General features: G+C 37.2%; 1 protein-coding gene across 1 annotated transcript; it reads right to left on the bottom strand.

Moving 5' to 3' along the window:
• Positions 1–556: 556 nt before the first annotated feature.
• Positions 557–27732, bottom strand: LOC126830198 (uncharacterized). The gene is made up of 13 exons (XM_050560532.2): positions 27451–27732; positions 23218–23768; positions 16983–17191; positions 14805–14976; positions 13111–13337; positions 11929–12110; positions 8905–9001; positions 8057–8240; positions 7607–7732; positions 7026–7177; positions 5040–5760; positions 4344–4509; positions 557–2743 (listed from the first exon to the last, which is right to left on the bottom strand). The coding sequence occupies exons 2-13, from the start codon at positions 23738–23740 to the stop codon at positions 2587–2589; spliced, it is 2916 nt and encodes a 971-aa protein (XP_050416489.2). The 5' UTR covers positions 23741–23768; positions 27451–27732; the 3' UTR covers positions 557–2586.

Raw genomic sequence — 27732 nt, 5'->3', positions numbered from 1 at the left:
GTGAACCATTTCAAGGTCACCCATTTGGGCAATGTCCCTTTAATATAACAGATATTTAAGCATCCACTATGTGGGACTATTATTTCAATCCCAAGCTAGTTTCGTCTGCCCAATCTCGTGGGTTTTCTCCAGGTCCCCTTCCACTGCTAAACAAGCGATTTATTGAAATAAAATTGTAGACCTACAATATGGTAGTCCCGAAATGACCTAGTTGTCGAGCGGATATTAATTTTTATTTTCTCTCGCTTTTATAATAGGCCTATTGCGACAGATGCCTTCAGATGTACGTAACGATAATTTGACATTGTGAGGATCATTCTAGGGATATTGAAATTTAAAGAGTTAAACCCACTCATGATATGTCAACCCTATTAATTAAATAAAAGTCAATGTCCGCCATTATCAAAACAATATACATGTAATATAATTGATTATTTTTGTATTTAGTCCTAAACAAGACAATAACAATTTTCACAAGAACATTAATAACAATTTTATCAACATCAATAACTTATTTCACATAACAAATAAACAACAACAATTTAAATCAATTTATAGACAATACATTCTTCTTAATCATAAAAAATGTGTAAAAATGCATCTTAAAATTGGCCGTAAAGTAATACATAATATCATTATTATTTAAAAAACGCCATTATTTAAATTTCGTTCCGTTTTATTTCTGATGATGTATAGTGTAAAAGTCAGGAAAAAAACGAAACGAAATTGTAATCTAATTTTAATTATAAGTTGCCCTTGGTAAGAATTGGGCAAATGTCTGTAATTGAACGCCAGATCATCTAGGAATACGACATTTATCACCGCACCGTACCGCGGTTAAATGTTGTTTAGTGGACCGAGAGGTCAGCTAATGGTTCACTTATAGGCCGACCACTTAGACGTTGCAATTAATATTTCAACTTGTACTTCTTTACAGAATTGTGTGATCGACTCCTCATTGGAGAATAACTAATCATGTCCAGTTGAATGACTAAATCTATCTTGTCGAATGTCTGAATGCATGATACCGCTTCCATAAAATAATAAATAAAAAAATACATGCAAGCTTTATACAGTTGGTTGTGTTTACTTTCAATTACTATAATATTTGAATAATATTTAACTTTACCCGATTAGAAATAATATCAAATAATTTAATAATAATTTAAACAATATAAACTGTAGCCTCTATATTATTTACAAGTGGACTGATAATATACATGATTTATTTGTTTATATACAAGGGTTATATTATTGTTTATGTACATGGGTTAGGGTTATGGTTAGGTTTAATGTCATGTACAAGCTGTATATCCATATTTACACGCTTATGAAAATAAATACAAACCGGAATCCTGCTGAATTCGTGTTATGTTGTGTATTTGGTAATTACGACTTTCCGAATGGCAAACTACCACTGTAAAATATATTAACACCCGACTTTCCAAGTTGATTATTCGGTGATTACGACTTTCCCAATGGCAAACCACCACTGTAAAATATATTAACACCCGACTTTCTAAGTTAATGAACATGACCGTGATTCTAGGACAATTTTGTCGAGTCAGTAACCAGTAATCACCGTGATTCTTGTGGTGTTTTTGAGTCAGTAATTCGTAATCACCGCGAGTCTCATGAAATATTCGAGTCCGTAACTTATAATCACCGTGATTCAAGTTGTATTTTTAGTCAGTAACTCGTAATCATCGTGATTCAAGTTGAATTGTAGTCAGTAACATGTAATCATCGTGGTTCTAACGATATTTTCGTGTCGGTAACTCGTAATCACCATAATTGAGTTGTTTTCGCGTCGGCAACATATTGGAATGAAGCATTAGTGAACTATTTAACAAACCAGCTTACCAGAATAAAGGTTAATTATAGAGTTTATGACATACACAATTAAAATGTCTTTATCTTTAATAACATGACAAAAGTCTTTACATTAAAATAGTAGACATTTTTGACTTTTAAAATCTATGTGATAGATCAGACTTGTAGTGCCTTTTGTTGGGATTTTCATGAACGGCTTCATTTCATGGGAATACCAACATAAAGTTGTCCAATAAATGAGAGTCAAAAGGTAGTTTGAAATAAAATTATAATCTGAATTGCCAAAATTTAAATCCAGATATAAAGTTATTTCTTGACCTGTTATCTATTAGTTAATAATAATAATTATAATCTATTTATAAAGCGCTGAATATCCAACAAACTGGTTGCTCAAGAGCGTTAATATCGGTTCCTACCAAAACCAACACTCTTGATCTGTTACCTATAAGTTAATATCAACTCCTACTAAAACCAACACTCTTGGTCTGTTAGCTATAAGTTAATATCAATTCCTACTAAAACCTACATTCTTGATCTGTTATCTATAAGTTAATATCAATTCCTACTAAAACCAACATTCAATAAAAGATAAAGTACCTATATTGGCATATATTGCATGTAGCCATTTTGTGAGTTAATCGGGTGATTGTATCTTATTTTAGAACCTATATCTTGTTTTAAAACAATTTAAAATCTTAAGTTATGCTGGTTTAAGCTATCTTTCTGTTTGTGTGTTAGGATTTTTGTAATTTACTAGGAAAATATTTGATCTCTGGACCTCCAGTGACTATCGCCGTTGGCACCCATGTATGCTGGCCACTCTTGTTTATTATATGGTAAAACGCGGCTACATCTCTTTTTTCCAGTCTTTATTTCTGTCGTATTACTACAGCTACATTTTATACGTAATCTGAAATATAAATATGGACTCAACGTTAATTAATTATACATCAGACATGAATTACAATTTCGTTTCGTTTTTTTTTCAGTCTTTTTCAGAACAAAAACAGAAATAAAATCAAAAGAAATTGGCATCTGATTTTTATGAGATTAAGTGAGGGAAAAATTGATTGTTCATTGGAATAAAACAACACCTGTAAGATTTTCAATTAAAATTAAAGATACATTATGGGGGAGTAGATAAAGAGCTGGCAGTTCTCACTATAATTGTAAAAAACTAGATATTGTAAAGGCAATTTCTGCAAATTTCTGTCAAATTGATCCACCCTGAACCGAGTATTTAGCGATTCAAATTTGGGCCTAGCCTCGATCATCATTACTAAAGTCAGTATCGTAAAAAAAAACATAGTTTCGATTATCCACTTTTTGATTTAATCAGAAGCAGCAGACCGGGTTCTAATCAAGTAAATATCGCAGGCTAGCGATGACATCTAGAGTTGATTATGGTCTGGATAAGATAATTAATGTCTAGTTTATAATTTAGATAATATTTCAGACCCAAAGAAAGACCTGTAATTGGCAGATTTAGCTATTGCATAATGTATGTTAAATGGAGTCATGGAAGATATATTTTCAGTCAATGGAACAATTTGATTTTGTGTACAAGGTCGAGTCTTTAGATATATATGTAGGTAGCAGCAGCATGGGCAGCCTGGACCGTGTTAGTTTGTCTGCATATAACCATTTTGTGATGGTTCAGACGCGTTGGGAAACATACGGAAAGCGACGACGAAGGTGTGAAAAGATAGCCATGAAATTAAATGAGGTTAAACGTCCTACAGCAAATGGACCTACTCTTATTTTGAATTCCAACTGTTAAGGGTTTTATTTACATGTACTCCAACAAGTACACGGGACCTCGGTTTTTTGCTCCATCCAAACAACTAGATGCCATTCCTTCCAGACCCAGCGTCCTATACCACTGAGAAGCGGAAACCACGGTTGTATCAAATTGACTCGGGAACCCACATTTGCTTGGAAATGAAATGAAATGGGGTTTAACGTCCTACTGTTCTGCTCCGAACTGAGCTAATGAAGACGGACATACGCCATACAGTGTGCTATGGGGGAAATTTTATGGAAATACCAACATAAAGTTGTCCAATAAATGAGAGTCAAAAGGTAGTTTGAAATAAAATTATAATCTGAATTGCCAAAATTTAAATCCAGATATAAAGTTTTATTTCTTGACCTGTTATCTATTAATTAATAATAATAATTATAATCTATTTATAAAGCGCTGAATATCCAAATTTTGCCCGGACAGCGGCACTATGGTCTACTCTTATATCGAATTCCAACTGTCGAGGGATCTCTTTCGTCCCATCCGAACGACTTAACAGCTGTCCTTGTCAGGCCCTCCGTCCTTATTTGCTTGGAATGTAGATTCTAATGATATTAGACTATAGGTTGTATCAAAATGACTTGGAGACCCCCATTCGCGTGGAATGACCTACACTTGTATGTGTAGATGCTAATGATATTGTTTGAAATGACCTACACCTGTATGTGTAGATTGTATTTATTAAAAGAAAGTAATGATATTAAACCTGTAAATTGTTAATTGTCCCATATGAACGTTGTAAGGATTAAATCCTGACTGACTCTGATATATATGACCATCATCATCATCATCCACTGCATTACCAGATTTATGGATACATTCCTGTACAATAGCATCTTCATAGGCATCGTGATCCATTCCATAATATTTACCTGAAATAAAAACCCCAATCAGTATTAACCCACTCATAGTAAATAGGGGGAATTCTGCCCGGAGAGCGGCACTATGGTCCATTCTTAATTAAATTTCCAACTTCAAGGGCTCTTTTTCAACTGGCGTGGCTTCGATTCCCCGGTTGTACGTGACAAAGCTTAGGGTCGCATGTCTAACCTCGTGGGTTTTCACCGGGCCCTCCGGTTTCCTCCCACTGCTGAAGACCCCTACGCGCAAGCGAATTATAGAAATAAAATTAAACCATATGTTAGTCCTGAAATGACCTAGTTTGTGTCGAGGGCTCTTTTACCTGCACGCCAACGTGTATACTGGATCTCGAATTCTTGTCCTATCCGAACGACTAAACGCTGTTCCTTGCTAGGCTCTCTCTGGGAAATCAACCAGGAAAGTCCGGGGAGTGTTCTCGGCTAACACAGCACTCACTGAATCACCGCGACTTACTGAACCAACTGGACAAAAATATGCTCGGCACAATTTATAACAAATCTAATCTAAAGATATTACTTACTTGTTGGTTGTGTTCGCTCAGCTTCTTTTGAAAGTTTATCAGCTATACATTTCTGGTCTTCAGGCAAAATAGCTTGTGTTTTGGCGGGAAAGAACCAATACGTGCCAAAAACAACATCTGCAGTTTGATTATAATCCGGGTGATCAACCGGAAGTGTTGACGGAGCTACCGTTCCCGTAGAAATGAGTCGCTGCAGCCCATCATCGTCATGAGGTCCAACATGGCGACGCTTTCGATCATTTGAAAAATTATTTTTGTTATCTTTTAAAAACTTTTCTACTAATTTTCTATAATGATCTGGATTATTTTTGTGGATTGCTCGTTTTTTCATTGCTATAGGATCTACTTCCATAGCTTTAGAACGTTTATGTGTCAAATAACGGTCGTTATAGTAACCGTCATCATTATTTTCACGACTGTCATAGTCAGGATTTGCTTCCCCGTTGCTATAGTAATTAGAAAATGGCGACTGCATATCGTATGGATACCCTGGAACATGTGGATTATCTGGTCGACCCCTTTGACGTTGCCGATACCCTGGTTTATTAGGACCGTGATTTTGTTGATATCTGACTCTTTGTTGATTGTTATTGTATTGTCCAGGACGTTGGTATTGTTTTCGCCCTCCCATCTGCATATTTGGTGGACCTTTCTTCCCACTGGATGTTCTGGTACCAGTCTCGGGAACGAGTCTTCCGCTTTCTTCAGTGTTGGTATTTCTCTAAAAGTAAAAAGAAGCAGCATTGCCAAGTATTCAGATTTTCATATTTTCTTTCAACCACAAACATTTATAGGTTGAAGGGACGTTTTGTCCACAGGGGTTAAGTATGTCCTAACTGGTGCTTATAGGAGTCAACTGGTTGGGTTACAACCATCCGCGGCTCTAACGGCCTACATTCACACATAGGACTAAAATCAAGATAAAAATTGTAGTATATAAAAATGCCGGTTATAAAAATGACATCGATCCGTGGTAAATCTATACAGGAAAGGCCACAGACGTACCTGTAAGCAATGTATCTTTCAGATACATACGATCTAATGAAAATCAAATCTTTATTTCGTTTGGTGTTTATAATTTTGTACATACGTTCTAACACGTCTTCACCACGACGGTTGTTCAGATGGCTTACTCAGCCGTGTTAACCTCTCCCCCAAATTCTTAAACCTAACCCTGTACGAGTGTGGGACAGCGTGAAAATATTATATCTAGATAAGTAGACGTCCGATTATAGATCTGTATTATCGGACAACCTTGAAAAAGACAACCTGAAATCCTCTATAGTCTGGTCCAGATAGCAATCTCCAGTCCATACTACAGTGAGGCTGCGGGCTATCAGCTGTTGTCTGGCCACCAGCCTCACACAAACTTCTGAAATCCTCTACAGTCTGGTCCAGATAGCAATCTCCGCTCCATACTACAGGGAGGCTGCGGGCTATCAGCTGTTGTCTGGCCACCAGCCTCACACAAACTTTCATCAATTGATAAACATATCAGTGGACGACGATGTCCGTAGCGTACAGACTCGATGAATGTTAGTGAGGCAGAACCCGAAATGCCCGAGAAAATTCCGGGTCACCGACGGCGAAGCCGGTCATTTGCAAGAGGCGAAGGAGCGGAGCTTACTGAAAAGTAAGATTGCCTAAAAGTTAGGGGGTGGGGCAGTTTCCCGATAGCTCGTGCGCCTATGTGATATGGTGACGTATTTTGAAGGACTGTATTTCCATTGGCTATTAACAGTACACACGTGAAAACACGACATGATGATAACACCGAATGGTCCGGATTGTTATCTCCGGTCTAACCTACAGCGACACTGCGAGCTACGACGTCTAGAGGATCAGTTTTCGTCTGGTCACCGGTCTCATTGAGACTTTGGCGAGTTTAAAATAAAATCGAACCCGATAAATTACGGAAAATAAAACAAAAACGGGTTGGACAAAACTTCTAACTTTTAATGAGTTTGGGATAAATAATACACTGACCTGATTAGTTTCCACATCTTCTGTTTTAGTTTTTCTCTCTTTACTTGCATAATGATCATAGGCCTTGAGATGTTCTGGATGTGTTCGAACGAAATCTATTGCTTCTAATGTTGTATTTATCCAATAGGCGTGCTCTACAACCGTTCTGTCCTCTAAAATATCAATATTTCTCTCAATACATAAATATATGAGAATCGTCGGTTTACGAGAAACGTGACGATTTGTTTGGAAGAAGAATGAACGGATACTATTCCTTATAATTAAAACAAATACAATACTTTTTAAAATCGTGATCTGTTGATAGAGAAAGAAACAGGAATGGTGAGAACATAAGAAAAAGTTACCCCACAACAGACAATATCTACATGTGTAAGATTATATTCCATTCCTATAATAATCAGGCACAAGAACATGTTTCTTTCATACCCGAAAAATACAGTCACAAGGACATGCGTCATTCATGCCTGGAAAATACACGTTACAGGGACACGTGTCATTCATACCTGGAAAATACACGTCACAGGGACATATTTGATTCATACCTGGAAAATACACGTCACAGGGACATGTTTGATTCATACCTGAAAAATAGACTTTAGTTCCCGGTACTTTCATATTACCATTCAAAGCTAACATCTTTGTAAAACCCTTCGTTTTAAATCGCAATCGACAAAAATCTGCTCGGCTTTGTTCATGGACGTTTGTTCCTGTAATATTAAATATATCTTATTTCAGTTTGTAAATGTAAATATTTATCAATAAACCGGATTGTGTGGTTTGTCATCCTAATTTCGTCATCCCGACTGTCTCCCGGGGATTTTCTAGAGTGGTTTCCGAATGGTGCAGTACGGAGGACCTGTCACAGAGAAAACCCGTGAAGTTGGACAGGCGACCCTACTTGTCATATACGCCAGTTGACTCAATGACAGACCTTATGATACAGCGCGAACGTGCTAACCATTCGGCCATCCAACCCCTCGTCAAGGAAGAGAACATTGGTCTGAGTTTAAAATAGCGAAGTAATATGTTACCTTTAACAAAATCAAAAACACCCCCTTCTCCTTCATGTTCAATACAATCAGCGATCCAGTAGAGGAAGAGATCGTTTCCTCTTCCCTCTACACTCACAGTTATAGCTGAAGCCTGAGCTCCTACACCATCTCTTACAAATGGTGTAATCATTGGTTTACCAGTACGTCCATCTAATACAGTTGTCTGTAAAAATAAATATAAACATACTGATCATCTACTGATATTCAAATACATTTCACAAACGATTTGATTTCTTCCAAACATAAAAGACGACCCCAAAAGATTTCATGTTTTTATCTCCCTTGATATTTGTCACGTAGAAGAAACATAATTGGACACCTTTATGTATTGCCCCCCCCCCCTCGCCACCCACACACACACACACACCTCCCGCACAACTTCAACTCCATACAGCTAACAGATTTAATTTGTACAGGTATTCAAGCCTGATTGTATTTCAATGGAGCGGTATTAAACTTTTTTTCTATGCTATAACTTTTATCATTTTGAGACTAACATCTGTTTAAAATTTACGTATACGGTCATCGATATATCCGCCATTCTCTTCATCGAATTTTAATCTCATTTACTACACGCCAATATGTTTACGAGTGAACATCGGATTTACGTCCCATCTGAAGGACTAAACAACATTTCACAAGTAGGACCCACACTGGGTTAGGTACCCGGGCCATTCTGGGTGAGAATCATGATGTCTAACCGCTTGCTTACACCCCAAGTATAAGTACTTCTATTGACCATACACTGGTCATTCATTAATGGAGAGATAAATATGACTTACACCCAACTACCACTGGTCATTAATGAAGAGATAAATACGACTTACCGTAGCATTATAATATATAGGATAACCTGGTCCAAACGCGTATTTAACCATAAAATCAGGAACATCATCATCATTATAATAACCTACTGATGGTGTGCTGAAAATATAAAAATACAACAGTCAGGTTCAATATAACAATATAACAATACAACAGCCTGGTTCAATATAAAATATAACAATACAACAGACTTGTTCAATATAAATTATAAAAATACAACAAACCGGTTCAATATAACAATACAACAGCCTGGTTCAATATAACAATATAACAGCCCGGTTCAATATAACAATACAACAGCCCGGTTCAATATAAAATACAACAACACAACAGCCCGGTTCAGTATAAATATAACAATACAACAGCCCGGTTCAGTATAAATATAACAATACAACAGCCCGGTTCAGTATAAAATATAACAATACAACAGCCTGGTTCAATATAAAATATAACAATCAACAGCCTGGTTCAGTATAACAATTCAACAGCCTGGTTCAGTATAACAATACAACAGCCTGGTTCAATATAAAATATAACAATACAACAAACCGGTTCAGTATAACAATATAACAATACAAGAAACCGGTTCAGTATAACAATATAAAACAACAGCCTGGTTCAATATAATAAATACTGTAAGTTTACAAGCACGGGAAGTCGGATTTCTGTATATCTCAAATATACATGTACTATTTTAATGTGAAAATTATTTATGAACTGACTTGTACGAACCCTAATCGCAGAATTATTATTACCAAATTTATTTTAGACACAATAGAAACCAATGTAAATTTTAAATGGACATTAATAAAGATGTTTGTGCTTTATCTGCCAAATGCAGATCTTTCGTTTGGCTCAAATGTTATATTAATCATTAATGAGACATTTAGTCACATGTCAAGCTTATAATTAACTCTCTAGATCATCGATGGCTGTGATTTTCAGTGGATTAAAACACGACCGCCCCTTAATAATTTAATTAAAACATGGATAATCGAGACTTATTATGGTACCAAATACAATCGAGCTACACTATTCTTCAAACTGTCATAACTTCGCTCAGAATGAAATAATTTGACTGAAATATTTAACATATTCCCTTTTCATTATCTATGTTTTAACTAGTATAGCGAGAACTTCCAGCTCGTTATCGAAATCTTAGATAATCTTAGATATGTTAGAAAGCGCTGTGAACCATAATGATACAATTTTTACCTTGCCATGAAGCACCAATTGGCTAATATTTTCTAATACGTGTACTCCGTGATATCGTGTATTAAGCGAGATTTAGGTAACAAGTAGCCTGATAGTTCACTGGGAAGAAAAACAATGGTAATCGACCAGATATTTAAAAAGCAGGTCATCTTCAGCCATTTATTTGAAACCCATGGGAGAAATGAATTCATTACCGATAATCTTTTCTGCTAACGTTATGAATAAAGCAATTTTCGGAAAACAGCCGATCGTTGAAGCAGCCAAGTTGTCTACCATGTCATGGCATTAATCTCACGTCATAAATTAAGTCTCTAGCGATATCAGTGGGTTAATTACGATACAAGCATGTCGCATTCAGGTTGTACCCCTCTCTCCATGGAACGACAGATTATTCATCTCTCTTCATGGAACGACAGATTAGATATTCACAATTACTTCAAAAAGATCCTAGAGACTCATTATCAGATATCAATATCGGAAATTTACTTTAAACGTGAGGCGAAGTCTTAAGTTGGAATGTTGAATGTCATCAAAGTGAAACAAATGTCATATATCGTTGGCAGGAGATCTTATAATAAAGATTTATTATATTAGATTTAGATAAAGACCGGGTCATTTTTGTTATAATAATTCCAAAACATTTAATGAACAATAAGTTATAAATGTCTTCTTCTGTCGGGTTTCACAAATCACCGGGGGATCTAATTAAAATTGTATTACTTTTTTTAAATTCAAATAAAACATTTAATTTATACGAATACCGGTAGAATAAACTATGTGTGTGGAATAGCTTTATTTAACGTTCGCTTCCACCGAGGTGATATCGCAGACAATTACATATTATATGTACAGAGTGAAATTATTTACACGGCGATTAGCGAAAGGATTATTAAATATTTATATATAGAACGAGTAGAAGAATTAATGACGTCAGGATAACAGTTATATAACAAGTGCTAAAACGGAAGTGCTAATGATAGTGACAAACAAAGCCATTTTACAGACAAAAAGCTCTGTTGACGTCATCAGGCTCTGTGACTGACGTCATGTACTTTCGGAAAATTTCGGCATGGGTCAGTCATATTAGCGTTTCAGGCAGATATAGCGGGCATTGTCTAATCACTTAATTTAATATCCAAGCCATCCGATGTTCTGGAGAGTTGATTATCAGATTGTCATGTAAATGGTTTTTTTTTAATTTTTTTTTATTTTTAACAAAATAACCTACATAATAACATTTTTAGCCAGAAAAACGCCCCGCAATAGGCAAATTATCTCTCGCATAATGCTTCTTTGAAGAAAGAACTAGACATTGATTTATTTTCCAGCCCCATAAAGCAGTTACATATTTAAAGGGTCGATATGTATTGTATATTATTTGCAGCCAATGATATTTTTTTATGCCATACGAATTATCAAACCGATCACTTAATTAACCACGAGGGGATATATTTAATGAAATGGGGTTTAACGTCCTACTGTTCTGCTCCTACTGCGCTAATGAAAACGGGCTATAAGGGAAATGTTCCCCGGGCAGCGGCACTATGGCATGACTCTTATATCGAATTCCAATTGCCAAGGGATCTTTTATGTGCAAACCAATGTATACACGGATCCTTGTTTTTTCGTCCCATGCGAACGACTACACAGCTTTCCTTGTCAGTCCCTCCGACAAGGCGAAACCACGCCGGAAAATCCCGATGAGCAGGGATCGAACACGCGACCTCAGGCTAGCAAGCCAGCGTCTTACCCACTTAGCCACCGTGGCTAGTATATCTAATGATGTGAATTTAAAACGATGAACTACTTACGCATATGATTCTGATTCAGGGAAAGTATAGTTCCATAACATCTCATATGTCTTTCCATCAATGGCGAGAACTGTCGAATTAAACATGGCAATAACTATATCTTCTATACCATCATGTGTTAAATCTATCAGGGCAGGTGGTGTCATCACACCTTTCAGATTATCTGTATAAATTCTTGCTGCCTAAAAAAACAATTAACATCTTGCGAATACGGGTAATGAGTGTCCAGATAAACACGACTAAATGGTCACCCAGACACTATTACTCGTGCAAGTTTGAAAACGTGTTCTGAATTGGACATGGCAACATGGGGGGACCGGTGGTCGAATAATCTAACGCGTGCGTTTAGATCATAAGTTCTGTGAAGTCGTGTGGGGAGGATTCGATCTCACTTGTATATTAGTAGGGTCGCCTGCCTAATCTCATGAGTTTTTTCTGCCTCGTCCAATTTTCTCTCATGGCTAAAGATCACAAAAACGCAAGCGAAGTATTGAAATAAAAAAGTACCATATTATGCTAGTCCCGAAATGACATAATTTTTATTTAGTTGGCGTTGAATGAACGTTAACCTTCTCCCCCCCCCCTCTCTACAACCGTCTCTCACTCTCAACTTTATCTAGATGACTTTCATTGTACATGCTCTTACTTTATCTAGATGCTCTTACTTTATCTAGATGCTCTTACTTTATCTAGATGCTCTTACTTTATCTAGATGACTTTCATTGGGCACCCTTCAATGTACATGCATCTATTATGATCTTCACCAATCTGATTAAAACACAGATTTCGTTTCGTTTTTTTATAGTTCAAAATTTAGTTTTACTGATCTTCACAACACTGGGATCTGGAAGTATTGTTATATAACGGGCGTTCTAGATGATGTGATGAATTAGTCAATGAAACGGTCTGTTACGGCCAGTTCTTAGTGTGCTCTGCACGGAACTGTGGGTAAACTCCTAAAAACGTCACAGCTGATTGATTAATCAATGTCTGACGTCATCGGGTCTAAAGCCTCTCTAATGACCCCTGACGCGACCTTTTACTACAACCGGTCAGATCTTCATGTAGTGTAGGCCATCAAAAGTATAAAAAAAAAACGAAACGAAATATAGATCTATATTTTAATTAGATTGTGATCTTCACTGACCTTCATTACACAAATGTCAACCGTTGTTTACTTACTTTATCGATATGACCTTTCTGAAGATCGTGTAGACCAATACTCCAGAGTGAACCACCATGAGTCTCACCACCAGTACCAAACAAAACAACCTCAGTACCGTCCTCTTGTAGATAAATCTGTGGTGAATAGTAGGCTTCCTTATTATCAGGAACTCCAATTTCTCGTAATACTTTACCAGTTTTACCACTAAAGAACATTAATTTACCAGATAATCTGAAAGCACTGTCTGAAATAACAAATATTATTCATTCAAATTTCATAAGGTATATTAAACAGGTGATAGCGTCCTCAGTAAGAAGAAGGGGGAGGGGGAGTGTCGGATGGTCGAATGGTTAGCACGTGCAAGTTGTATCATAAGGTCTGTCACTGAGTAAAATGGCGTGGTTACGATTCCCCGGTTGTACGTGACAAGGAGTAGGGTCGTCTGTCCAACCTCGTGGGTTTTCTCAGGGTCCCCCGGTTTCCTCCAACTGCTAAAGATCCCGACGCGCAAGCGAATTATTGAAATAAAATTAAGTCCCGAAATGACCCAGTTTGTGTCGAGTGGACGTTAAACACCCATCTCCCTCTCCCTCTCTCTTTCTCTCTCTCTCTCTCCAGTAAGAAGAAAAAAAAATGTAGTTAATTTCATCACATTGAAATGCTAGTTGCCTGACATTATAATTCCTACAGGGACGATTTTAGTCGGAAACACTAGGTACACTTTGAGAATTTTAAGCAGTATTTATTCTGCTTCCATTTTCGAATCGAACACAGGCCACTTGACTCAATGACAGATCTTAGACCATCTACCCCCCTCTAAAAGAGAAGTTCAATATGTCAAAGTGTATACATTGATGTCAGTATATCTAAATATATTTATCTAAAATCAGCCGAATTAGCCCAATTAGATTGTTTGAAAATTCCAAATCAAAATATTAAACTATTCGGAAGTGATCGTTATTTTCGTTCAATAGTGTGGCTGATTATCTCAGCTATCATATTGACCAACAATAATGTTTATATGGTTATTTGGCCCCACTTACATACCGCGAAATTAGGGTACTTATCGCCAACCTCACATGGAACTCAAGAGTTTGTATTAAATTTTCTTTACAAATTTATCATATAGAAGAGAATATCCGGTGCTGACGTTTGCCGTTTCCACATCAGAAGCCAACCAAACGCGACCATCACCCCGCCAAATATAGAAAAAGAAATGTTTAAAACTAATATATTTTTGCAATCTGATTAAAATACAGATCTGTATTTCGTTTCGTTTTTTTATACTTTAGTTTGCATACACTACATAAAGATCTGATAAGTTATAGTGAGATTTCACGTCAGGGGTCAAACGAGCAGCTTTTGACCCTATGACGTCAGATATTGATTAATCAATCAGCGTTGACGTTTCTACTGGTTTACCCACAGTTCCGTGTATCAAAAGGCCAAGAACTCGCCGTAACAGACCGTTTCATTGGTTAATTCCTCACATCATTCAGAAGACATCAATGATAACAACTCTTCCAGATCCAAGTGTAGTAAAGACAAGTAAAATGAAATTTTGAACTATAAAAACGAAACGAAATAAAATCTGTGTTTTGATCAGATTGATATTTTTGGTTTCAATTTAAACAGTTTCCAGTAGATGAGAATCTTTTATTAAACAATATAAGCACAGATCTGCATACAGGAATACATCTACATAACCTACTTGGACTCTGTAATGGATCACCACCATGTACAGCAAATATATCCGGTACAGAATCACCATCCATATCACTCACATACTGGGCTGTGTATAAATTCATTATACTATTTTTAGGATCGGAATCTCCAAATCTCCATAGTAACTTCCCCTCTTTACCACTTATAGCATCAAAAACCTATAAATAGAACATGGGAAACTAACAATTTACCCTTTTTAGAGCCTACAGCAAAAACCTATAAACAGAACAAGCAGAGTAGAAAATACTACACCCTTTACCTTCCCCCTCCCCTACCTTTATTATCAGAGCACAATACGTGTTCCTCTATAGAGTCCCCAATATAATATTTAGAAAGTTAAAAGATGACGTATCAGGACGGATCTAGGAATATTTACAGGAGGGGGTTTGCCAGGTTCCTGTTGAGGAAATTTGCCTGGTGACAATGCATGATGACATTATCGTCTCTAAATTACGTAAGCATACATAGTACATACATACACATTCAGCTTTTTAAACAGAGAAATCCAACACCCCGTTTGATGTCAATTTTTATTATGAATTGATAGGATCACATTGTGATTCAATTTCATTGATGCAAAGCATTAATTATGATATCACATATGTCTATATAATTATCTCACGCCTTGAATGCCCATCCCATCCCACCATCTGATGATAAAGGGACAACGCACACGACCTTGACACTTTTCTCATAAAAAGTGTTGTTTTACATTTGTTTTATGTCGCTGAGCAGTCCCCCCCCCCTCTCCCCCTGGATCCGCCCCTGACTTTCACCAGCGCATCCACTTCCATAGCTTAAAATAGCAGCTGTATGGTGCGTAAAATAGAAAACTCAATTTGGCGTTCCAAATAGTGTTATAAAAAATAAGTCTATACAAGAAACGCAAACTGACAATTCATCAGAATCATTTATTTAAATAAACCGACTATTTTTGTGCACGAAGTAAGTCATTAAGATAAAAGACACATCTGTTTCTTGGATAAAAAAAACCCCCAATCTCTGTTTTTATTTACTTAACATTTACAAGAGTTTTCAATTGGTAGACTCGAATTCTTATCACTTTATATTTATGGCAGTCTTTCTCTTGTTGTTTTTTAGTTTTGTCTAGAAATTCAATTCACAGTATGCTATCACGCGAGATAAATCCGTGCAAGCTATTTTCATATCTGTATAAATGATTAGTCACAAAGAGTGTTTTTTTTTTCATTCAAGTGTTATTTGTAAGGGAAGACAGCCCCAGAGCAATAAGTTAAACTTGTTATAAATAAATATGACTGAAAACCGGATAAAGATTTTCACAGTTTTCCATTTAGTTAACCTTTATATAGAATAAATCTGACAGAAACTCGGATACAGTTTTCCATAATGACCTGGGGGATTGGATGACCGAATGGTTAGTGCGTGCGTGCGTGCTGTATCACAAAGTCTGTCATTTAGTCAGCAGGCGAGGTTTCGAATCCCCGGTTGTACGTGACAAGGAGTAGGGTCGCCTGTCCAACCTCGTGGGTTTTCTCCGGGTCCTCCGGTTTCTTTCCACTGCTAAAGGCCTCTACGCGGATGCGAATTATTGAAATAAAATTAAAACCATATGTTAGTCCCGAAATGACCTAGTTTGTGTTATTAAACGCCATTTCTCTCTCTCCCATAATGGCCTCCCTCTCTATCTCTCTCTCTCTATGTCGCTCTGCTCTAGCAACTTTTGAGAAAACTTCGATTTTCTAGTGGTGATTACCATAATAAATCATTTCTGTGTCAGATTGTTTCAATCTTTAGACCCTCTACATGTTAGTCGAGTCACACATTGACGTATACTGGACGTGGCTTTAATGGGGGTAAACGAAATTTTGCCCGGGAAGCGGCATTAATTTTGCCCGGGCAGCCGCACTATGGCCTACTCTTATATCGAATTCCAACTGCCAAGGGATCTTTTATGTGCACGTCAATGTATACACGGGACCTCGGTTTTTCGTCCCATCCGAACGACTCGACAGCTGTCCTTGCCAGGCTCTCCGTCCTGCATCACTGACAAGGGGAAATCACGTCGTGTTAAAAGAACAGTGCCACGTTGAAGGTTTGGTTTATCATTTTGCCTATTTTCTGGTGCTCAATACGACCAAGTTTAGATTTTTTTAAAACGCACACCTACAACAATTATACTTACTCCTGCTCTTCCTCCTCCTAGACAATCGTTGACGCCATCTTTGTTTAAATCCACATTACAGTTTAAAGCGTACACCTCATGATTACTGTAGGTTCGCCATAATTCTTTACCAGACATCCCGTCTAAAGCCAGGATCCCGCCAAAACACGGAACAGTCCCATTAAAATAAATTTCGCACACCAAATTCGTGACATCGTAACCATCCGCTCCTATAAAAATCAATGTTGATAAATAATGATTTGTAATATCGGGTTAATTACAAACTCAACAGCAGCAAGGCGTCTTCACAAGCCCGGTTGGTGCAGAGCAAAACAGGGTGTTAAACCACCATTTTATTCATTATTAGCGCTGACAATAATACCAACGGAAATCACCTTATGTCGTATTATTATGTTAAAGATACATTATGTTAGATTTAGATAAAGAACTAGCAATTCTTGCTATAATAGTTCGAAAATAGATAGTGTAAAATGAATAATTTGAAAATTTCATTCAAATTACTCCATTGTCAGGGAAGATATCAACCACCGTACTGGTTGTTCGAAGCTAAGTCTCGCTCCTGCATTTTTAGATTAAATCAAATTATTCCCAAACCGTTCTAATCTATTTAATATAGGAGAAATCCGATGCCACCGAGAGTTTATTATGGTCTGGATAGGTTTATTAATATCTAATTAATAATTTAGATAATATTCAGGCCTAAAGAAAGACCTGAAATAGGCAGATATAGCTCTTGCATAATGTATGTTTAAACAATAATCCCCGATGATCAAGTTCTGGATTAAACCTATAGAGCCTTTATTAGCACTTCAAAGATTTTAGTGCCCACGTGATAAAGCATAAAATAAGGGTTTTTTTTTAAAATAATTTACGTAAAATTAGTTTGGAGGATCTTATCAAAGACTTTGGTATTTAAAAAATGTAAATATGTTTAAAGTCTTTGATCCGATCTTTCAAACTAATTTTACGTAACATATTTACATGGTATCCTGTCGTTCTGTTGGGAGTTTTATTATACTTCAACATAGGGTCTTTTTGTGAACCAGGTTATTTATAATTTTGCAACGTATGGCGGTGATCCATGGTAAATCCCACATTGACAATTTGTGTGTTTCCCATTCTTCCCTTGATGCCCTAAGCGCGTGCTTATTTTGATTAATGGTAAATCCAGTTCTCATTAAGGCACAACAGAAAATTGTAGATAAAGATCTAAAACAATCTACTATATAATATCTGCAACTGTCATTTGTCTGTTTGTTCGTCTGTTTGGGGTTGGCGGCCATACTAATACGGATTCTCTTGGCTGCCTTGGGGAGTGGCATAGGACTGGAGGAGTTGTCCCGGTTCAGGGTGGTGCCCTTGCCATGCTGGGTAGCACCTCACAAAATTAGCATATGATAATGCATAGCAGCCCGAGTTTAAAATAATTGCTTTTAGCTCCGTTTGAAAGTCCTGATAGTTAGGTTTTTTTTTATCTTCAATGGGGTTTCGGTGGCCGAATGGTTAACGTGTTGAGTCAAGTGGCGTGGTTCGATTCTCCGCTGTTCGTGACAAGGAGTTTGAGTAGCCTGTCTAACCTCGTGGTTTTCATCGGGTTCTCCGGTTTCCTCCCACTACTAAAAGACCCATTGAACCATATGTTAGTCCCGAAATGACATAGTTTGTATCGAATGGACTTTAACCCCCCTCTCTCTCTCCCCACTCTCTCTTTCTCCTCTCTCTTTTTATTCTCAGGTCGGTCGACGAAGTTGGAAATTCCCACTCGTCAAGTTAGACGTCACAAGAGTTAGGTTTAAGAATTTGGTAGGAGAGTTTAAACACTCGGCCCCCAACACTCCCCCCCCCCCCATCTCCCACTCCCCCCCCCCCTCCCACTCCCAAGAGGGTTTAAATCTCCACATACATCAGGCGCTGACCTAGAGGGGATCACGTGGCTAGGTGGGTAAGACGCTAGCTCGCTAGCCTGGAGGTCGGGTGTTCGATCCCTGCATTGGTCGAGAAAGTTAATCCAGATTTTCCGGCGTGGTTCTCCCTTGTCAGTGATGCAGGACGGAGGGCTGACAAGGAAAGCTGTCTAGTCGTTCGGATGGGACGAAAAACCGAGGTCCCGTGTACACATTGGCGTGCACGTAAAAGATCCCTTGGCAGTTGGAATTCGATATAAGAGTAGGCCGTTTTGCCGCTGTCCGGGCAAAATTTCCCTCATAGTACACTGTATGGCGTATGCCCGTCTTCATTAGCCCAGGTTAGGAGCAGAACAGTAGGACGTTAAACCCCATTTCATTTCATTTCATTTCGCTGACCTAGAATAATGAAAACTTCACGCGTCACGATAGTTTATGGTTCCTGGTATGTAGTGGAAATGAAATAGCACCACATAATTTAAACCGACAAATGTAATCTTTATTCGCGTCTCTGTGGAGATCCGTATAGTTATGGGATGTTGCTTATCATTTCCTTGTTTTCAAAGTTTCTTAATTGATCTCTCGGGGATTCTGTAATACTATTCACCATTCCCAGCAGACATTTATCAAAGGTGAAATATTGTATAATATAAAGGTCAAATCAAATAAGTCTTATTTACAGCTTAAATTAGAAATAAAACGGGTTAAACTTTAAGTTCGTTCAAAACAAACTATGTCATTTCGGGACTAACATGTGGTACAATTTCATTTCGATAATTCACATACGCGGAGGACCCAGAAAAAACCCACGAGGTTAGACAGGCCACCCCACTCCAGCAGATTTTGAGATTAAAATTCATTCAATATCAGTTTACTCGTCTGTGTGTTTGCTCTATATAGTTAACAAGGTTTAATCATATTCGGGGGATGAATAGCCGAATGGGTAGTACGTGTGCGCTGTATCATAAGGTCTGTCATTGAGTCAACTGGCGGGGTTTCGATTCCCCGGCTGTAGGTGACAAGGAGTAGGGTCGCCTGCCCAACCTGTGGGTTTTCCCCGGGCCCTCCGGTTTCCTCCTACTACTAAAGACCCCTAAAAACCCCATCTCTCTCTCTCTTTCTCTCTGTGTCTCTCTCTCCGTCCCTCTCTCTTCTCTCTCTCTCTCTGTCTCTCTCTCTCTGTTTAATAATTTGTGATTTTAACAGAGAATGTGGTATTATTATCTAGACATCACTTTTAGCTATATCCTCGCTCACCTGTTGGCATAGAGGTTAACGTTAATGATTTTATGTGTGTATTATACTATAATATGAACTATCAATTTTCATTTTGCTAGACTTGATAAATGATGGGAATAACAGAAAGAACCGACTGTCAACCGCCATTTTACCTCGTCCGAATCTTCTGACTTTTTCAAACCCCATGAATGTCGGCCACGGTTAAGTTCCACGCAACATCTCGCACATATACTGGCGTATCGACATCTGTCAACATAACGTTATTAAAGTTATCAAAGAGGTGTCCGGAATCCTGTTACATGTTTTAAACGTGAATTAACGTTCTAAAATATATAACCCCGACAGTAATCAGTTTAACACCTGAATACACAGGTGATAACAGCAGGTGATAACATGACCAAACCAATTACCTTTAATCGATATATGAAACCAACACAATTCACAAAGTCAACCAACATTAAGTATTCTCAAATAAATGAAAGTGGTAGAAAAAGAAAACATTTCTTACCCGGACATCGGTCATTACTAATAGCTAACCCGCAGGTGAGGCGGGGGGTGGGGGGTACAGATACGATTTCATCTGGATTTTAAGGCGTGGTTCCACCTTGTCAGTGGTGCAGGACATACAGACTGGCAAGGTACACCGAGGTGTACATATTGAACTGCACGTAATTCACGATGTAGGTCGTAACGCCACTTTCCGGTCAAAATCTTCATTATTGAAGATGAAGCAGAAAATTGGGACGTTAAACCCAAATCATTTCATACCTTTAATACATTGTACAACCTGCTTTATAACATACACACAGATATTTATCTAATTCATACTTCGAGAATAAATCTCTGTCCTGAATGGACGCCATATCCAAAAAATAGTATACTGTGTCACATCTGGCATACACACAAAGACTAAATTAACATATTTAATTTTATCAAATGGAAGCAGAATTAAAACAATATCAAATCAAAATTCTCGAGGTATACTTCGTGTTTTAGACTAAAATCGTCGATTTAGGACTTAAAATGTCAGTCAACTAGCTTAGTGTCTGTAGACAGGCTGCCTAAGTTTAGCATGACACTGCCACTCCAGGTAGAAAACTGTTACATTGGTATCAATAATAAAACAGCGATTGAATGATGACAAATTGTAAAGAAGTAGTTTCTTTCTGTATTGTTATCTATCACATGTAATAGTTGACGTGAGGATGTTGCGTGACTGTTCGTCGTTTAAGATTACCATTATTCTTGTGATTACATATCATCACAGGCTTCACAGACATATTGGATACGGTAAAAATTTTACATCATATTGATTGAATTACTACTTAAAGAGACACATACACTTTAATGGATGTCAGTTTAGGCGCAATCTGACTCTGAATGCGGTAGTCGAGTAGCCTCAACTAAAACGCGCTAGATTGGAAGTTTTTCAAGCATACATGATTAAATTATTTTGTATATCTATACGGGATTGGGGGCTTTTCTGAAAGTTAAGACTTCAAAGTCATAATATTCCAGAATAAAGAGCTCATATTGTATTTCAGTCCATGTTCAATTAAATGAAATCTGCCTTAGAGCTCCAGTCAGTCACTGGTTTCTATCCATAAACATCGAGATCAAGATAGTATCTAACCTAGATTATTTGAGTTGAGTGTCTAGACTACTATCTAAAGAAAACCTTTCAGCCCTTACTTTTGTTCAATTCAATTAAGAACAATGACTATTAGTTCCACGGAGGATTTAGGAGACGAGTATCGTCAAGACTGGTCGCATTTTGGTCTTTCATGTAAATCATTGTTTTGTTTTTGATATTGAGTGACACCTGTACAACTCACCTGGCCCTAGGATAAATTCACTTGATTTGATATTTATTGTTTAGTTCGCGTAATGTCCATGTAATTAGTTTTGTCTGCTGGTTTGTCTTGGCGGTTTTGTTTGCATATAGTGTGGTAGTCCAGGTTCTGTTTTGATTTTTTCCATGCTATCTTAAAGGACAATATTGATGCCAGTCATTATCACACAACAACTTTTGGTCTTCGAAGGAATTATTAGTGAGCAGAAATTCGGCCGTGTATCTGTTATCACTCGTCGCTTCAGTCAGTTATATAGAGCGGTGACTCGTGTTTTCCTTTGGCGTTCGTCACTTCCTATTCGGGAAACCTGTATTACTCAGCTTTCGTAGCAATTATCTCTGTGTTAAAAGTATATTTGGAATGTGTTTAACCAGCTCTAACACATATGTGATAATGACTGGCACCAATATTGTCCTTTAATAGCTTGTGGGGAATGTATATCCGGTTTGTTTTCCACGTGGTTCTCGTGTCTGTTTTACATTATCTACAATCAAATGTTTCTAGACTTAACGATACATATTTATCAACTTTCATCAACCGTGAAATTACCTTGGTTAAAATCGATGTCAAATAATATTCTGATTCCTTAGTAGTTCGTGGTCTTCAGCAGGCAGAGAGACAAGAATTGACTAGAAACAGCTGAATGGCGGCCATTTAATGTTCCGGAAGAGTGAACTACCCCTACTACACCTGAGAAAATATTGTCACCGGAACCTACTTCTTACCTGTTCTTTGTTTCAGGTGGCAATGAGGGAACATTTCGAACATTTTTACCCCGAACTTTGGTATTCTTTAAGTGACATTGAGTAACTGGACAGATAAATAAACTATAAACATACTTATGGAAAACAGCTACTGATTTATTTAGGCGACGTTTCGAAGAGTATTAGCTTGAAAACGTTGAGAGAATACTCTTCGAAACGTCGCCTAAATAAATCAGTAGCTGTTTTCCATAAGTATGTTTATAGTTTATTTAACTCTGGTGTTGACTGAATGTGAAATACAAGAACTATGTTTGCAGGACAGATTCTGATGTTTAGCCTATATTTCAAGTATTGGATGTAAGCCCCTACAAAATGTCCACTTTTTTTAAATTCACCTTCAGAATTTCATGTTTTGGTACGCACCACTGTCAGATAATCTGATTTAATATTTAAACATGGGGTACCAAAGCCATATATAGGTTAGGGTTAATCCGACACCGAATATTCCGTTTAACATATAACTTTTTTGACTTACCTGTTGCAAAACCCAGTAGGACGTCAAGGACACCATCTTGATTGACGTCCACCAATCGGAAAGATGATTCTGTTAGAAGTTTAGGAATTCCCACAACCCAAACATCTTCCACTTCAACCTGATCGCAACCAATCACAGAGTCTTGACTAGAACTTGACGCTACTTTCACTTTGTTCGTATGGGAATTATTTTTATGCGAGTGTTTGTTCATTGTATACAAGATAACGGACATAAGGCCTCCTAATAGACTCACAAATATCACAAAATATAAAATAGGCTTGCACATAGCTTTACATTTACAATCCGGATGTTTACTCTTTACTCGAGTTCTTTGGCGCGGGTGCATCAATGGTTTGGTAGCTGAAGATCCATCCAGGGGATCTTCAACAAATACGTCATCTTCATCCGAGTAACCTTCTTCGTTATCATCACCATGGTACTCGTCGTTAACGTAACCGTTTCTATGGCCACCTTTCTTTTTAAACACAACCCTCGATTCCGTTTTATCCTTTTTTGAAAACATATCGGATTTAGTGATGCCAGTCTGTACCCTGGAAGGAAAGTACAAGTTACAGATTACTACACATACTCAACAGACAATATAGTTTCATTTCAAAACAAAATCAGCTTTCATTTTAGCGAGCACAATCTTGTGTAGAAAACCCCAAACCCCCACACACACAATGTCAATTTCACACACTTTCCTGTGTGATCTCTTCGTATTATTACTGCTTAAACGTTGTCAAAGCTAAATTATAGACGTTATAGTCCGTATTCATCCCAATTGTTGGCAAAACTAACTTATAAAAGTTAAAATTCGTATAGTTACAGTCCGTATATTACCTTTACTGAAACGTTGTCCAAGCTAAATTATAATAGTTAAATTTCATATACTCATTACCTTTGCTCAAACGTTGACAAAGCTAAATTATAATAGTTAAAGTCCATCCAAACGTTAAACCTAGACAGATTGACTCGGATAATATGTTGAGTCGAGATGAAATGATACCGAGATCCAAGGATTAGACAGGTCCACGTAAAAGTCAATTAAACAACCAGCTGTTTCACTGAATTGTTCTGGTGCCAAAATCTCTTATATTAATAATTAAATTTCACACATTATTCTTATTCAATTGTTTGAGGCTTTTTGTAAAAATATGTAGGTGGATACATGATCTGACAGGATTTTATAGTACTTACTATCGTTTTAATAGTTTTACTGTAGTTAAATAGAATATAAGCTTAGTTCTCAAACTGACATTTTATAGCAGATTCGTTTTTACATTTATATTGTTAAATATGGAATATGCTAGACTGGCCTCCAATCTAAGTTTATTTCCGAAACAAAACCTGTGAACTTAGTTTCTTCCATTTCCACACCAGTAAAATTTCTCCCCACTTATATAAATAAATAGTGGTAGTGAATTTCAGTTTGGGGAGTTATTCTGCATTTTTAAAATAAATTAAGGGATCCGTTTGGGAAGTTATTCTGCAGGGATCAGGTGATTGTACATTTGATTCAAGCCAATTAAAGCCAACAGACCATTTTCCTAAGCCACATTCCGTCTGTAACATAAAATCAACCAACGGCATAAATTGAACCAGATCTAGATGTCAAATTCCACCACCACACAACAGGTACAATCCTTACAGTCATGTTATAAAGTGACATCCACCACCACAGTCGTGTTATAAAGTGAGATTTAAAACCAACAGCAATATTTATATATATACAATCTGGATGTATGCTAACTTGTACTATAAAAAACGTTTTCGGTGCCATGTCATTGTCTCTTTTATTTAAAAATTGTCTGCAAAGGGTATATTCTAAACCGTTTCTACTATGGATTTAACTTGTTAATGAAGCATGTATAATTAAATTAGTATTCTTTTAACAGACGAACAAAAATAATTTAAAGGAAATGAAGATCGAAAACCATATCGGTTAATTAGAGCAGTACGATGCGATTTATCGCCGGATTTAAACGTGCAGTGGTAATTATTTGGTTTGGGAATTTAAGACCGCGACAAGAATTGTATAGGCTTTGATCCCATTCAGCCTCAAGAAAAACTGTGCTGCTTGGTCTAGGTCCAGACATAGACACATTGTTCCCAAGAAAATTATTAAAAGAATCCAACCAACTCACTTTCATATTTTATGATGGCTCAGTGAGTACAAACGCTGGCTCGCTAACCAGATCCAAGGTTCGCCCCTGGTGCTGGCTCGCTAACCAGATCCAAGGTTCGCCCCTGATGCTGGCTCGCTAACCAGATCCAAGGTTCGCCCCTGATGCTGGCTCGCTAACCAGATCCAAGGTTCACCCCTGATGCTGACTCGCTAACCAGATCCAAGGTTCGCCCCTGATGCTGACTCGCTAACCAAATCCAGGGTTCGTCCCTGATGCTGGCTCACTAACCAAATCCCAGGTTTACCCCTGATGTTGGCCGGGAGATTTTCCCTCGTGTTTCTCTTGTCAGTGATGCCTCGTCTAGTCGTTCGGATGGTACTAAAAACCGAGGTCCAGCGCATGCATGTAAAATAATAGTAGTTCCTAGTTTCCCCGTTTCAATGGGGCAATACTCAAACCTGGCAAACAAATGTGTCAAGTCGTTCGGATCATTATCATTATCTATTTTGTTTGCTGAATCAATCACACTTTTTTTAAAACTCAGTCTCAAGTCTCCATCGATCATAATACAGACTACGTAATTTGAAACAGAATCAGTTTGTATTCCTGTCAATGTGTTGGAATGTATGGAGGGTATGAAACATAATCAATTTGAATTCCTGTCAATGGGTGGGAATGTATGGAGGTATGAAACATAATTGGACCAAAAATATTACATTGGCAGGATCACAGCATTGCGAGACAGGTAGCAATCAATCTTTCCGCTTTTATGGACATGTTCCCGTCTATTGTAAACCGCGACATCATTCCAGGACAAAAATCAAGGGATCATTTCAAATCGAATGGCAATAATTATTACTTAATTATTACTTACATTATCACATATTTATCCTTTATTGAAATGAACCACATTGACCGATCAGAGTTACACAGTTAATTATTGGTCGACTCAATGGTCGTTTATGTAATTGAGAAATCTGTGGGTCAATAAAACGTTAATGTTGATTTTATTGTGTATTATCATGCCTTCAGCTAAGATGACTACAGTATAGAAATCATGAAAATTGAAGATTGGGATCAATAAACCCCGACATACGTCACGTACAGCTCATATATCAAAGTTTACGCTTTGCTTGATTAATGCTTGCAACTACTGATACCGTCAGATTAATAAATTGCAACGCATGGTATATAGAGACATGATTGATCAATATTTTATAATTATACATTCAATAACATTGATATATATTAAACAATACTTTATTATGTATTCTATAGATAAAGATAGGTAAATGAATTTATTTCACACTTAATTATGTTTTGAATAACATAGATACAGGTCGTAATATTATTGATAAATAATTATGTATTGATTAGAAGAAAGAGAGAGAGAGAGAGAGAGACATTCGACAGAAACTAGGTTATTTCGGGACTAACATATGGTTCAACCTTATTTCAATTATTTCAATAATTCGTTTGAGCGTAGGGGTCTTTAGTACTTGGAGGAAACCGGAGGACCCGGAGAAAATCCGTGATGATAAAACAGCGATCTTACGCCTTGGGGTCGAAATCCCACCTCCTGATTTAATGGCAGATTTTATGATCTAAAGCGCACGTTTCACCCCCCCCCCCCCCACCATTGAATAAAGTATGAAACAAAACGATGTTATTGTTACCAGAGACTCTTGGTGATTGGTTGGTGCCGATTTTTCAAAGCTTTATAAAACCAAATAAAGTGTAGTTACCTGCTCTTAATATAGCAAGCTACCCTCAGACTAACCAATTTATAATAGAACTCACAATATAAAAAATCGTCGTTTATGTATTATTATTATTAACAACAACACAGTCCTGGGGAACAGTTTTGTCAATCATTTCGTGGATAGATAGGTTTATAGTTTATATAAGGAGAGAGCTGGTTGAAAAAGATCTTAATGAGTCAAGCTTGTTTCGGTTCTCGACTTAAGGATTGCCTTAAAATCTGCATCAATAAATTACCGAAGAGAGATTTATGGTTTTATTATCGATGATGGAAGGTAGAAATAGTTTGATATTCAATTTATGCAGTACCTTTGTTATGATAGACGAAAACACCAATACATACCAGCTACAATAATGCCTGTATCATATCCTCCTTGGTAACCAAATCTGATTATATCCGTTTATATTATTCTCGAGGTGTTCCGAATCGTTTAACCATCTGTCACCAGCACTATAGGGTAAAACACCAATTCTTCTATAGTTCGCTATGTGACGTCATCGATATTTCGATCCAAACCCTTACCATTTCATTTGTTTAGGGCGATACTACAGCCGATATCACAGACGAACAAAACTAATGTGGAATAAACTGTCACAAATAAATTCTGATCCAATAATATCATCA

This window comes from Patella vulgata, chromosome 8 (genome assembly GCF_932274485.2).
Source record: "Patella vulgata chromosome 8, xgPatVulg1.2, whole genome shotgun sequence".
In the NCBI taxonomy this organism is placed as follows: domain Eukaryota; kingdom Metazoa; phylum Mollusca; class Gastropoda; family Patellidae; genus Patella; species Patella vulgata.
This window is presented reverse-complemented; position numbering and strand designations above follow the sequence as displayed.